The sequence below is a fragment of the Peromyscus californicus genome, unplaced genomic scaffold (genome assembly GCF_007827085.1).
Source record: "Peromyscus californicus insignis strain IS unplaced genomic scaffold, ASM782708v3 Scaffold_1__1_contigs__length_55948999, whole genome shotgun sequence".
Taxonomy (NCBI): Eukaryota; Metazoa; Chordata; class Mammalia; order Rodentia; family Cricetidae; genus Peromyscus; species Peromyscus californicus.
In genome coordinates, this window is record NW_026294492.1 from 20,778,221 (window position 1) to 20,791,734 (window position 13,514).

The window sequence follows — 13,514 nt, forward strand, 5'->3', positions numbered from 1 at the left end:
GATCAGCAAGGCAGCCCAGCAGGGAGGGTAAAAACAGTGCAGAGGGAGCTGAGGAAGTCAAGGCAAAGGGAAACAGGGCAAGAAGATGGGTGCCAGGCGTGGCGGGGCACACCTGTAATGCCAACACTTGGGAGGCAGAGGCAGGAGGATCACTGCAAGTCTGAGGCCAGCCTGGTCTACCGAGTGAGTTCCAGGCTAGATGGGCCACAGAATGAGACCCCGTCTCAAAAATCAAAGACAACAACAAAGGCCAGAAGAAGAGAAAGCAGGACAGCAGGACAAGTGAGACAAACAGACTGCCAGGAGAGGAAAGAAGGAAAAACAAAGTGTAGCAGTTGAAGAAGAAAGGCACGTAAGGAGACACACAGGACTGAAAGGCCACAAAGGCAGACAGACAGACAGACAGAGAAGAGGGGACCTGACCCCAGCTGCTTAGCTGTTGTTTCGTTCTTTATTCATTCACCAAGCAGTGGCTATACGTCACATGCCAGCTGCCAACGCAGGCACCGGAGAGAAAAAGATGGCTACTCAGAGTTCTTCTCAAGAACTCCTCAAAACAGAAGCAACAACTATGGCGCAGTGGGATGAACTCCAGTCTGAAGTGGGGACGCGGAGGATGTGATGGATTCTGCTGTGGAATCCCAGCTGCAGCAGCACACTGCATTCTGAAGCCGCCAGCATGCCAACGGATGACAATCTGAGAATCCCTTTCAACAGACGTGGCTTCTGTCCACGCTCCCGCTGCAATTCAGGACAACTCGGCCAGCGCAGAGAGTCCAGAGAAAGACAGTGCAACTGGACAGGGGACCTACCTGTCATAACTGCCCAGCACGACAGACTGGCCTCCAGGACTTGCTGCGGCTGTGGTGAATTCCCGCTCCTGAGGGTCACGGCTGTAGTCGAAAGTCTGCAGCACGTGGCCTTCCTTCCCATAGGCCACGATCCTCCGATCACAGCCCGCAGCCACAATGCTGTTGGTTGCCCAGGCCAACGCATAGGGTGGGCATGGATGGCTAACCAGCTTCCCCTGAGACAGAACGTTTCAATTGTACTTTGCGGATGCCACCCTAGAAATGCCTCAACCTCGAAGCTGATCCACACACTCTTGACCATCCCACCCTGCCGAGAAAAAAAAAATCTTCCGGCCAACATTTCCCCACCCCAACACACGCTAATTCTGAAGACTTCACAAATTATCCTTCGGGTCATGAGCACACACGTGCCTTATGTATATACTTGTTGACCTTGTACTCACAGTGGTGTGAGTGTTGGAGCTCTCTGGTATGTACTAGTAAAGCCACCCAAAGGGACACAACACACAGTAACTACACTGTGTAGGCCCAAGATGGCACATGGCTTCAAGGAGGGCTAAATGTAATTAATTACACAGTTAACTCACAATGTAAACAATTCAATAGTACTGAAATATACTGAGCAAAACACCAACACTTCCCTTTATGTCTATCTTTTCTTTTTCCAAGAAAATAGTTACCTCGTTAATATTTTATTGATTTGTATGTGTGCATTTGCATGTGTGTGCACATCTGTGCTTGTGTGCATGTGGTTGGAGGGCACAGGATAACTTGCAGATAAGTCACGTCTGTCCTTGCACCGCATGGGTCCTGACAGGTTTGGCATCGGGCACCTTTACCTGCTGAGCTAGCTCGCTGGCCTGTTAACGTCTTTCCCCCCATGGACACGGATGTATGTGTGTTACGTAAACACGTATATATATATACACACACACACACATTTGTGTATATGTATCTATTTACATAAGTGGAAATAATTTTCACTTTTTGTCCCCCTCAGTCTTTCTCCCCCCTCTCTCAAGGTCCCTTCCACCCACTCCTCCCTATAAATAGTGAGCTCTAGCCTCCTGAATGCAGATCTCTGTGGCGGCACCCAAATGTTTCTCTCAGAGATCGCACTCTCCCAGCCTCCTCCCCCAATACCTCAGGGGTCGGGGGGGCTCCTGGAATGTCCACCCCACCCCAGAGTATGCGTGGTGCATACCTGTGACTCTCCAGAGCCTTCATCATCGAAGAAATACCTGACGATGGTGCCGTCTGCATGGCCCGAGAGGATCCCTTTCCCAGAGCAACTGAAGGGCAAAGGCGGACAGGTGGACACAGAGGGAGAGACTCTCTCTCTCTCTCTCTCTCTCACACACACACACACACACACACACACACACACACACACACACCCCGTGAAAGTCCCCTTTCCGTCAAATGCAGCTTCTTCCCGACATTTCCCAGTCTTATTTTTTCCACTCACTTGGTTGTCAATGCCACCACGTAAGAGTCTGTCCCGTAGATGGTAGACGACTTGTTAGTTTTAGTGTTTGCTAAGCGAACCTGAAACAGCAAAGAATATGCAGAAGTCTGGCTAGGCTACTTTCGCCCAGGCACTGAGATGAAGCCCACACTAATCTCCAGGGGAAAAGAGGAGCCATATTCTCCCCCACCTCCCCAGGACCATTATCCCCACCTCACACCTACTCTGGGTTTCCTTCCCCTCCTTTACCTTGCCTTCGGCCAGTCCAAAGACAATAATGTACTCCGCAGGCCACTGCAGACAAGTGACGGCGCTCTATATGAGAAAGGGTGAAAGGTAACCCCGCCTGCGTGAATTCGCACATGTATAACAACCCGCCACCCACCACACACCGCCACCCCAGTCTTCTACAGGGGGAGCAGGCGAGAAGGGGACACGACAAGGCTCCTCAGTAGGTGACAATGAGCAGTCAGTCCACACCAGCCCTCAGCAGGTCAAATCAGGGCTAGACATTGGCAGAGGCAAGTCCGGTGACATTTCCAAGCAGATAAGCAGGTGTTTGCGCATCTGTGAACTTTACCGTCTGGATGAACTTGTTGCAGATCACCTTCTTGTCACCCCTGTCAAACAAAGACAAGGATGCATACTTGAAAATCACGTCCGCAGATAAACTGCCTGACGTGATGGGGATGAAAGGCAGCAAGACCGGAAACCTTTCCTGGCCAACTAGCGCTTCCTGTCCCTCTGTGGGAGGTCTGATGGAGATGTGAGTGGGTGCCCAAGAAGCCCTGGAACTACATCAAAGACACAGCGTCGCACTGGCTCTCGGGACCTTCCGCTGGCCTTACACTCATCCCTCCAGAGACGGGACTGCAGGACACACGGGGCAGGCACAGGATGGCCACCACAGCATCAGGCTCTAGGGCGTTGCTGCTTTCCACGGTTGACCCCATCCCTATCCCGGCAAAGCATTTCTCATGCCCAGCTCTTCTTCTGTGGGCCACAAGCCACCTCCCCGCCATCCTCACCAATCTTCTCCAATCTTGTAGACATAGATGATGTTGTCAGTCTGTCCTATGGCAATTTTAGTGGAATCAGGAGAGAAAGCCATGCCTTTTACCATGTAGCTCTTCCTGCCGTACTAGGGGTGAAAACAAAAATAATGAGTATAAATGAAAGAGAACAAAACACACACACCTGTCCCAAAAGACCGGGAGGTTTACACTGAGAAAAAGCGTAGACCATTTCCCATGTCTATGGCTAGCGGGCAGATTACCAAGTTTTCTAGGATAACATGTTAGAGCACACATGAGTTCACTCTACCTTCATGTCGGCTGGCTTGGTGGAGAACTTGTCTCTTCGCTCCCCATGTTCATCATACAGCAGTACCACGCGGTCCACCGTGCAGACAGCAAATTTAGCATTGTTCTGGGACCAGGCCATACAAGTCACCTTTGCAGCTCCATCCTGCAGAGGCAAAGGGGCAGTGTAGACAGTGCTGGTCTATGGTGCGTGAAGTATCTCCAGGCTCCTCAGTCTTAGCGTGGCTTTGCTCTACATCTACCATCACAATGCTTCTCTCAAAACTAAACAAAATACGACAAAGTGCTCGGACACTTGAATTGTAAGAACAATAGTTTCCAGAGCCTCGTGTGGCCCGGACTGGCTTCAAATTCACTCTACGGCATGGATGACTTGAACTTCTGATTCTCCTGTCTCTACCTCCTGAGTGCTAGGATTCGACGCATGCACCATCATGTCTAGTTTATGCCATGCTGGGGATAGGACCCAGGGCTTCATTTAAGGCAAGCAAACACTGTCCCTATCAAGGCCTCTCCTCAGCCCCTAATGTGCTTTGAGACTCATGGTATAAATAATGCATCAACTGTTCCAAAAGCAATGGCCTGCTTATTCCCTCATCTTTCAGGTCTGCTACTGGAAAAAAAAAATCAATTATTCTGATAAAGTTTAGTCTTTATAGCTACTCATTCAATTAACATTTTCAAGCACTTTACCCAGAAAGGCACTTGGCCAGGAGCTGACAGAGAGACAAAGACGAAGCACAGATCTAACCCCAGGACCTAATTGGATGCTACAAAATTGGAAATGCTCCATAAGAATAATATGTCCTGAGTGCAGGAATAATTTAGAGAAGCTCAGGACAATTTTATGCTTAAATGATCAAAATTAAACTTTGAAGAATGGATGCCAGTGAATGGTAAATTACTTCAGACGTAATGAGTAGCATGAACGGAGTCAAGCTCTGGCCGAGGACCAGCAATTTAAGGAAGCTGAGGCTTTGCAAACGAGAGAGGAGGTAGGGCAGGAAGCACAGACGGGGCTAGCTCAGGAAGGGCCTTTGGAGGCAAGCTAATCATCTGGATTTATTAGGCAGGAACAGGAGAGACAGTGGACATGTGGAAACAAGGAGTAACATAATTAGAAGACTCGGGATAAACAATGTCACTGTTCCCTGCTAACTGCCTGCTTTATCAAAGTCTTGAGTTAAAAGTGACCACTGCACAAGCTGAGATACGGCCCAGTCAGTGGAGTGTTTGCCTTGCACTCACGACTCCCCAAGTTTGATTCTTGGCACCTCAGAAGAGTAAGTTAAGAAATGAAAGGAATGTGGGAATGACAGGCATGGCGGCCCACGCCTGGGAAGTGGAGGCAAGAGGATCAGATATTCAAAATCCTCCTCAGCTACACAGCAAGTTTGAAGCCAGCCGGGTTATATGAGATGTTGTCCTTAAAAAAAAGTAAAAACAAGAACCGGGCATGGTGGCGCACGCCTTTAATCCCAGCACTCGGGCGGCAGAGGCAGGCGGATCTCTGTGAGTTCGAGGATAGCCTGGTCTACAGAGTGAGATCCAGGATAGGCTCCAAAGCTGCACAGAGAAACCCTGTCTTGAAAAACCAAAATAAAAAAATAAATAAAAAGAAAATAAGTGATCATCCACAGTGAATTATTCTTCCTGCTTGTCCCTCACTGTACCAGCTGGGGTCCTCTAAGGCTCTACCACTAAAGGTTTTTGTTCTTGAGATAAAATTTTTCTCCTGCTCCAAATGTTTGAGTAATCATTTCTGGCTACTAGAAGTGTGGCTTAAAACACTTTTACTTTCTACATCTAACCCAAATGCTTCCAGAGCCAGAAGGGGAAGGGGTCATTGCATCAAAATTCTCAAACCACAGCCAGAAAAATAACCAGCCACATCATCCCCATGGTCATGATCCAACCACTCACTACCGTAGGTTAGAAGCGGGTGCAGGTGCTTCACCAACTTTGGCTGATCACCTTCCTTCATGGCTGAGCCCTTCCTGGGCATCAGGCCCAGCTGCACCATGACATCATCTTTTTTTAGGGACCGAGGGGTTCTATTTCCAATTTTTCCATTAGGGTATTTTGAAATTACAGATGACAACACAAGTTTACTGAGAAAGGAGTACAACTTTTTATTGTTCTACCACGGAGCCAGGGCTCCATCCCCTACAACTCTCCTTTCTTCCAATTTACTTCTACTCTCCACACACCCTGCAAACATCCCCAAGTCCCATAATCGATGGATTCTCCTTTCTCTGCAATAAGTGCCTGTCTGTCTTGACAACTGAGTGGAACAGGAAGTGGGACAGACATTTTCATAAATGCTTGATACCCAGTAAGTACCTGACCTCATATCTCTGAGGTAGAAGCTATTATTATTCCCATTTTACATATGGGGAAACTGAGGCACTGAAAATTTAAAAAAGTAAATTACATATACAGTTTTTTGATGACAGATAGAATATTTGAATCCATGTATGTTTGATTCCAAAAGCTATAACTGTAATGTCTTTAATTACGCTGTTGTGGTATATGTATTAATAACTTAATTCTACCATATGCTTTTATTTATTTTTGTCATTATTATTATCATTATTATTATTATTATTATTATTATTATTATTATTATTATTATTTTGAGACAGGGGCTCTCTATGTACTCCTTGAACTCAATTTGTGAGACCAGACTGGGATTGAACTCACATAGATCTGCCTGATTCAAGGCATGAGGCATCATGCCTGGCTATTCTTTTTTTTTCTTTTAACTTTTTTATTAATTAAATTTATTCATTTATTTTACATCCTGACTGCAGTTTCCCCGGCCCCCCTTCTCCCATCCCCTCCTCCTACTTTCCCCCACCCCCACTCCTCTGCTCCTGTTTCTGTTCAGAAAGGGGCAGGCCTCCCATGGGCGTCAACAAAGCATGGCACATCAAGCTGAGGTAGGACTACACCCAACTTCTCAAGGAGACTCTAAAAGCCACACGTTATTCTTAGTTTTAAAAAGAAGGTCTTGCTATGTAGTCAGGCTGGCTCTGAGCGCACAGCAAGCCTCCTTCCTGCCTCAGCCTCACCAATTCTGAGATTACAGGCATACGGCACCACGATCAGGTAAGGGATTTCCTTTTGTAGGGCTAGGGACGAATGCAGGGTCTCACACATGCCAAGCATATGCTCTACCACTACGCAACATCCTCTGCAAATAGCATACTCTTTCCGTATGTAGGTGTGTGGATGTTGGGGTTTCTATGTGCCTGTTTGTGTGTGCACGTAGAGGCCAGAGGTCAGGATCAAGTGTCTTCCTTAACTGCACACCACCTTATTTTTTGAGACAGGGTCTCTCACGGAACCTGGAGTTCATAAATTTGGCTAGGCTGGCTGGTCAATGAGCTCTTGGGACCCACCTGACTCTGCCTCTCCAGAACTGAGATTACAGGTGTGCCTGGCACTTAAGCTGGAGATCTGAATTCAGTGTCTCCTGCTTATGAAGAGCCATCATCTCCCCTACAGCCAACCTTATTTGTGCAGTGTTAGCCTGTCTATTCCGTTTTGATGCCTTTCCCTGTGGTCTATTAGTCTTCACACAGCTTTTCAGTTTACAATGCTCTCTAAAACTTTTTCCTTACATCTCCACCCACAGGACAGCAAGGGGATGTCCAGGAAGAGCCCCAGTGAGGACCTGGTGCTGATAGTGTAGCAGAGACCAGGGGCCTCAAACCAGACCAATGATCCTTTGCGATGAACGCCCGCACAAGATGTATGGATAAAGGGGTTTACTGCGTGACTCACTGTGTCACACTGCAGCTTCCATGACAAGATTTTCCCTTTCTTCCTTTTTCTTTTTCTCCTTTTTCTATCTTAAATTTTATCTTGTTTTATTTGGGGGGGTTAGGTTGCAGGATAGAGGGCAGATGTGAGGGGACAGGAGATGGGTGTGATCAGGATCCAGGATGTGAAAGACACAAAGAGTCAATAAAAAAAGAGAAAGTTAAAAAACTTTTTTTCCTTACATTTATTTATTGTGTGTGGTGGGGTGGTGTGTGTGTGGGGGGGGTGCGTGTGTGGCGGTCAGTGGACGACTTGCATGAGTTGGTTCTTTCCACCATGTGGGTCTCAGGGATCAAACTCAGGCAGTCAGGCTGAGTGGTAAGTGCCTTTATCCACTGAGCCATCTCACTGGCCCAATTATTATTTTTTTTTCTTTGTTCAAGATAAAGAGTCTCATGCAGCCCAGGCTGGCCTTGAACTCTCTATGTAGCCAAGAATGACCTTGCATTCCTGATCCTCCTGCCTCCACTTCCCAACTGCTGGGATTTCTGGCCTTCAGCGCCACCAAACCAGCTTATGGGGGTGTGTATGGTGTGTGTGTGTGTAACATCATTTAACTCTCTCCTAAGTCTCTTAGAGTTGCTCTCACGACGGCTTTTCTTTCCCAAACCTAGAAGCTAGTGATAGAAAGACCAGGTAAGAGGAGGCTTAAAGCCAGAGATACCATTTGGACAAATCAGCGCTAGACCTGAACTCCGTTTCCTTCACTGCCAAACCTTGACTATGTTCCTGGGCTCCTCCCCGAGTGCCCAGCCTCTCCTGAATCTGAGATACCCTTTCACAATCCAAACGCGGGTTCAGCCTTGCGCTTACTTCATCCTGTGCAGACGTATGATCGTTGTCCCTTATAGCCTGTGACGCAACTCCATCCCTTAGAGCCTAAGCTTGGGGCCTGACACTCAACTCAGGTACGTGATGCAGTGAAGGTCTTCAGCGATGCCTGTCGCCTACTGAAAAGAGCTCTCGCACTCTCCTGCACACCGCAGGCACTCCACAGAAACTTCTGTTCCCCCGGCGGCCGGGGCGGGGGAGAGGCACGCGATTCCTCACCTGAGGGCTCAGCAGGGTCCTCAGGTGCTTCAACTGCATGACGCACACGGCTCTCGGAGGCTCGCTGACCGAGACAACTCCCGCCGTTACCCGGACAACCCGCCAAGCAGCGGCGGCGGCGGCGGCGGCGGCGGCGGCGGCGCTAGCCGCTGACGCACAGGCGACGTGGCGCGACACACGTCATAAGGTCACGTAGCGGGTTCGCGACCGGCGCGAACAGGCACGTGCGCAAGCGCGGCGAGTCCTAGGGCGGGGCCACAAGAAGGGGAGGGGGTGGGCGCATCATCTCCTCGACCAATCCCGTAACGGCATTGCAAACCCAAGGCAAAGCCCCACCCACAAGTCTTCCTCTCCCCGCCCCCCAACCCCACCCCCCACCCCACCTCCCGCTCCGACATCACTTGAACCCTGGTGTTTGTCACCGCTGTATCCAGCCAAGTGCGCTTTTTAGTGGCTTAAAACTCTGGAGCCGAGCAAAGCAGGGGCTACGAGAGGCGAAAGCCAATTCGTCGAACTGCAACCTCCACCCGCCCCCGCCAAAAGTTCCGTGACTTGCCCGAGGCCACTCAGTACTGATGGGCAACAGTGAATGCTCAAGGAGATACCTGTTTGAAGTGGGCAGAGGTACAGTCCCGTTTTACACAACAGGACGGGTCACGGGCCGAAGTTAAAACAGCTAGTAAACGGTGGAGCCGGGATTCAACCCAGAGCCGATAACCTTTTGATTCCCGGAAGACGATTCAAGTCTTCTTAACCCATTGTCTCCGTGTTCAGCTTCTCGACCCTGTAAGACAGTCTCCGGAAATGATCCGGGGTTTGAGTGTTGGAAGCACTGGCTAGGGAAAGGCAAGGCACCCTGTGTGGAAGCACCCTGTTTGGCCAATGGGTAAACGGTGAGTTCACGGCCGCTTACTGAAATCCAGGTCTCTTTATGGGTCAGTGCAGGGGACAGACAGAGCTTGGCTGCCCTCTTAGCTTAGAGCTAGGGGTTGAGGATTGGTTAAGAAAAGATACTGTCCTCTTTATTTTGTTTGACTGGGATCCTTTCAAGAATTTTCCTTCTAATTTCTTGCAGCGTATCAGAGAGAGCGAATGACATGCAGAAAAGGAGCTACCCGTAGGCCTTCTCTAAACTGCCCCAGGTTGGCAAGACCTATATCCCCCTAAAAGCATAGCATGTGCTCTCCAGACAGAAGCTGGGTTCCAAAGCCTTGCATGCACAGCGGTTGCCAACGGCAACGAATATTTCTCTCTCCATCACTACCTCCCGCTTGAAAAACTAAGAACGGGTAGAGGCCAGTTCCCAAAATTTTTCACAGGTAACAACACAAATAGGTCCCAGAACCCAAATTATAATTTTTTTTTTCGATAGGGGCATCCAAACCCCTTTGTTTTATTTCTAGAATCCTCTGGATATGTTACAGAGTATAAATATAAACTCCTTTGTGGATTACAATTATTATTAAGTTTGAGTGAACAGAGACATAGATGAAAGAGAAAAACAAAGAGGCACTGGTGTGCACAGGGTGAGAATACATGGCACCAAAGGACAATCCGTGGTAGCTGTTCTTGTTCGCCCCCAAGACACTGCTCAGTCCTTCTGACCATTTTCCCAGAGTGAACGGTGGAATAAAAAGAATGGGGAGGGGGTTAGTTATATAACTCAGTGGTAAAGCATTTGCTTAGTATGCACAAGGTCCTGGACAAAGATTTAAAAAAAAAAAATCTACTGGCCCTTTTATGTGACATGGCCTGGTTTCCACTGGTGCAAAAACTTCTGTGTCTTCTCATTGCCTTCCGCCATTCGACAGAGCCAAAGAAAGGAGGCTTCTAGCTTTCTGTACCCTTTCCTCCTTGTCTTTTCTCCGCCCATCTTAGACGAAAACACTGAGACAAACATCTTATGAGTCTGTTCCTTAAGTTGGCGGTGGCGTGAGGGGCCCTTGGAGAGCTGACAGGGTGTAGAGACGTCTTCAGCATACCATACAGTATACCTTACAGTCAGTTCCAGTTTGTCCAAGAACCTTTATTGGAAAAATGTCCCAGGGGTGAGATCACCCGCAGCTGGAGGGGCTGCCAGGTGAGGGGGGAGCACCTGAGGCTCCGTGGAAGACATTGGAGTAGTACAGTGTGACATCTGCCTCTAGGCCCAGATGGTTCCTCTTCCTCCCTGGAGGAGGGCAATACAGACAGAAACACCCCTCTCTCAGGCCCAGAGGCAAGCTGTAGGGGCAGCTAGTGGACGCCAAGAGTCCTGTTGCACGTGAGATGGGCCCCTATTTGGGACCTAGTGGGATAGGGTTGAATAAATGACTCTCCCCTGGACCTGGGGGATAGAAGATGTTTCATTGATATCCACTCCCAGATCCAGGGGTACAGATTCTAACAGACCTACCTTCTGGCCCTGCTCACAGTAGAAAGAGGATGGGTACCAGCCAGGGATTCTGGGAGTGCATTGTCTTGTGGGAGTCTCAAGCAGATCACCATCTTAGGCTTTCCCTGACCCCACCCCCACCCCCCACACATTATTTGTGCATCTCTCTTCTGGTTCCGGGTTCTTCATTCACCCTGTTCACTCAAACGTCGATGGTATTGATGGATGGAGACTTTTTCTGTGAAAGAAAATCACCCAAAATCTCGAATTCCAGAAAAGTAAAGGTGCCACACCTGCCTCTTGGACTCCTCCCTCCCAGACATTCCTTTCCCACCCCACCCCTCTTTTCTGCCTATTCTGCCTTTTGCTGAATACTCCTTGGCACCCAAATCACCCTTCTCACACTCACTGGTTCCCCACATCACCTGTCTTGTCCCCACTGGCCTTCCCTGAGGACTCTGTTCGGGCCCCTTCCCCTTCTCCTTGGGGTTGTTGTTGGAGTCGTTGTCCTTGATGATGTCGTACTGACGGCAGAACAGCCCAATTACAGCTGAAACACAACAAGACCATCTGAGCCGTGGCGGATCTTGACCTCTCCATTCACAGCCTGGAGGGTCCAGAGATAGTCGCACAACTCCTAGAAAAATCCTTCAATCCCTGGTGCCCGTGCAACCCTGGCCTTGCAGTAGCCTTCCCTCTTTCTCCTCAAACCTGTCCTGATTACCTCCCTCCACCGGCCCTCCCCCCACTCCCTTCCTCTGCCTTCCTCTCCCTTTTCTCCTGACAGATCGACAACCTTCACCACTTCCCACTATCACAGACCCAAGTCCCTGGTTCCCCATCCAGGACTCACCAGCCCACATGAGCAACACCACCACAATGATGACCACTTCCCCTGTCTGCAGTGGCTGCTCTCCATCCAGACCCTCCACCGTAATGTCACCTAAGAAGAGAGCCATCCTCTGGGTTACAAAGGACCCCCTGGAGAGCTCTGTTACATACAGAAGGGAGATGTTGGGGGTTAGAGTCAGCGGGATCCATCTCGCACTGAACCTGGAGTTGTAGAGTGGGCCCTCTCAGGAAGAAGCCCTTGGTGGGCAGTGTTTAGACATCAAAGGGTGATCACAGAACTTGCGCTGTGCAGGCTGTGGCGGATGCGATTTGAGTTTGGGTGAAAGGAAGCTTTTTAAAAGCCCTTCCCCCCAAAGGATTCATTAGCAGCGTCTCTCTAGCTGGTCCCCTGCCCACCTGTTTTTCTTCCCTTCCCTGGCAGTGGAACGAATTAAATCATTCTGTTCATCTGAGCGAGACTGTTATTAGCAAGTAAACCAGAGGTTAAAAGCCAGGTAAAAAGCCGAGAATCTACTAACACAGGCTCTCACCTGGGCTGGAGCTGTTGGAGGGCAGCCTGTCAGAACCCTTGAGAGTACGGAAGTGCACACGGGGCCCAGGGGGACTCTCTCCCCGGAGGCCGATGCTCCTGACCTGCACTGTATAGTCACTGTCTTCAGCCAGGCCCCAAAGAGCACAGGCCCTGGTGGTGGTGTTCACCTCCCTGATGACACGCTGCCCGGGGCCGTTCTGCCGCTGCAAGGAGATGAAGAGAAAGGAGAGCCAGCCTAGCCCCAGTCCCTGACCATCAGGCTGAACTCGGGGACTTCATAACATCCAAGCACTCCAAACGAGTAGTGTGGAGGTGACTGGAGGGATGTTCAGAGATCCAAGGGCACAGGTTGGGGAAACAGGGTGATTCATACTTGCTGGGAAATGGAGTAGCCAATGACGATGTTGCCTTCTGGGACGTCCCAGGACACAGTGGCCGAGTTGGCTCTGAGGTGAGTGACCGTCACATTCACAGGAGAGGGAGGTCGGTCTGGGGGGGGGGGGTGCCAGGGTGTTGACAGGTTAAGAGGCTTCACCTCCACACTAGCTCTGACGGACCCCCACTGCGGGCGTCCTCTTCACTCACCTGCTCGCACAAAGCCCAGGTCACAGCTGACCAGCAGGAGGACCGTGGGACTCAGATATGGGGAAAGGGGCATCAAAGAAGCCATGGTTTCCACCGAGTTCGCCGAGGGGCCCGGAGGCATCCGCTTGACATCCAGGCGGGGATCCTGGAGGAGGCACGAGTTGAGGGGCTCAAGGAGCTGCCCAGAACGCAAGCGGGATGCAGCAGCTCTCCCAGGCTGCCCACAGCCCACAGCCCATTTGCCCCGCGGCTTTCCCGCCTCCGCATAACCCCGGTGCCCACCCCAGCCCCCACCCGCGCAGTCGGATCAGCCCACACCCACCTCCCGGGTCCTCGTGGTCCGTCAGGCCTCGGGGGGCTGTTCGGTGCCCAGGGGGCGGCCCATCGCCGAAGCGGCGCTGGCCCTACCCCATCCCGACGCGGGCCCGCCGAGGCGGGCAGCGCCGGCCGAGCTGCGGGCAGAGAGGGCAGAGGCGGAGTGGCCGCGGGCCGCGGGTCTGCGGGGCCCCCAGCGTTCCCAAGGGCCGCGCGCGCGACGTCTGTCTCGGAGCAGGGGGCGTTGCCGGCGGCGAGGCCTGGCAGCCGGCCTGCGTCCCCGGTGCAGAGGACAGTGCGGCGGCCGAAACTGGCCCCCTGCAGCGGGATGGGATCGTCCGGGCCAGCCAACCAGCCAACCAGCCAGCCAGCCAGC

General features: G+C 50.8%; 2 protein-coding genes and 1 long non-coding RNA gene across 3 annotated transcripts in view; 1 reads left to right on the forward strand and 2 right to left on the reverse strand.

Annotated features, from left to right (window-relative positions):
- Ift172 (intraflagellar transport 172) overlaps positions 1–8,639 on the reverse strand; it is a 40,929-nt gene extending 32,290 nt beyond the window's left edge. Inside the window, exons 1-8 of the mRNA XM_052746148.1 lie at positions 8,481–8,639; positions 3,604–3,747; positions 3,309–3,421; positions 2,861–2,900; positions 2,530–2,595; positions 2,281–2,360; positions 2,017–2,104; positions 813–1,027 (exon numbers count right to left, since the gene is read on the reverse strand). Coding sequence (XP_052602108.1) covers positions 813–1,027; positions 2,017–2,104; positions 2,281–2,360; positions 2,530–2,595; positions 2,861–2,900; positions 3,309–3,421; positions 3,604–3,747; positions 8,481–8,519 — 785 coding nt within the window. The 5' untranslated portion in view covers positions 8,520–8,639. The remainder of the gene's footprint in view (positions 1–812; positions 1,028–2,016; positions 2,105–2,280; positions 2,361–2,529; positions 2,596–2,860; positions 2,901–3,308; positions 3,422–3,603; positions 3,748–8,480) is intronic.
- A 239-nt stretch (positions 8,640–8,878) lies between these two features.
- On the forward strand, positions 8,879–10,222 carry LOC128115465 (uncharacterized). Its single transcript, XR_008220161.1, has 2 exons — positions 8,879–9,373; positions 9,556–10,222. It is a non-coding gene; the product is annotated as an uncharacterized LOC128115465 (long non-coding RNA).
- A 415-nt stretch (positions 10,223–10,637) lies between these two features.
- On the reverse strand, positions 10,638–13,489 carry Fndc4 (fibronectin type III domain containing 4). Its single transcript, XM_052746170.1, has 7 exons — positions 13,146–13,489; positions 12,824–12,968; positions 12,612–12,727; positions 12,237–12,441; positions 11,708–11,797; positions 11,280–11,404; positions 10,638–11,092 (listed from the first exon to the last, which is right to left on the reverse strand). Exons 2-7 carry the CDS (start codon positions 12,942–12,944, stop codon positions 11,057–11,059), a joined length of 693 nt encoding a protein of 230 aa, XP_052602130.1. The 5' UTR covers positions 12,945–12,968; positions 13,146–13,489; the 3' UTR covers positions 10,638–11,056.
- Positions 13,490–13,514: the final 25 nt, after the last annotated feature.

Coding starts and splice junctions, on each gene's coding strand:
- Fndc4 (XM_052746170.1), bottom strand. CDS start 12,944: ATGCCTCCGGGCCCCTCGGCGAACTCGGTGGAAACCATGGCTTCTTTG. Junction 12,728..12,823: donor CCTGGGCTTTGTGCGAGCAG/GTGAGTGAAGAG, acceptor CCCCCCCCCCAG/ACCGACCTCCCTCTCCTGTG. Junction 12,442..12,611: donor GCTACTCCATTTCCCAGCAA/GTATGAATCACC, acceptor ATCTCCTTGCAG/CGGCAGAACGGCCCCGGGCA.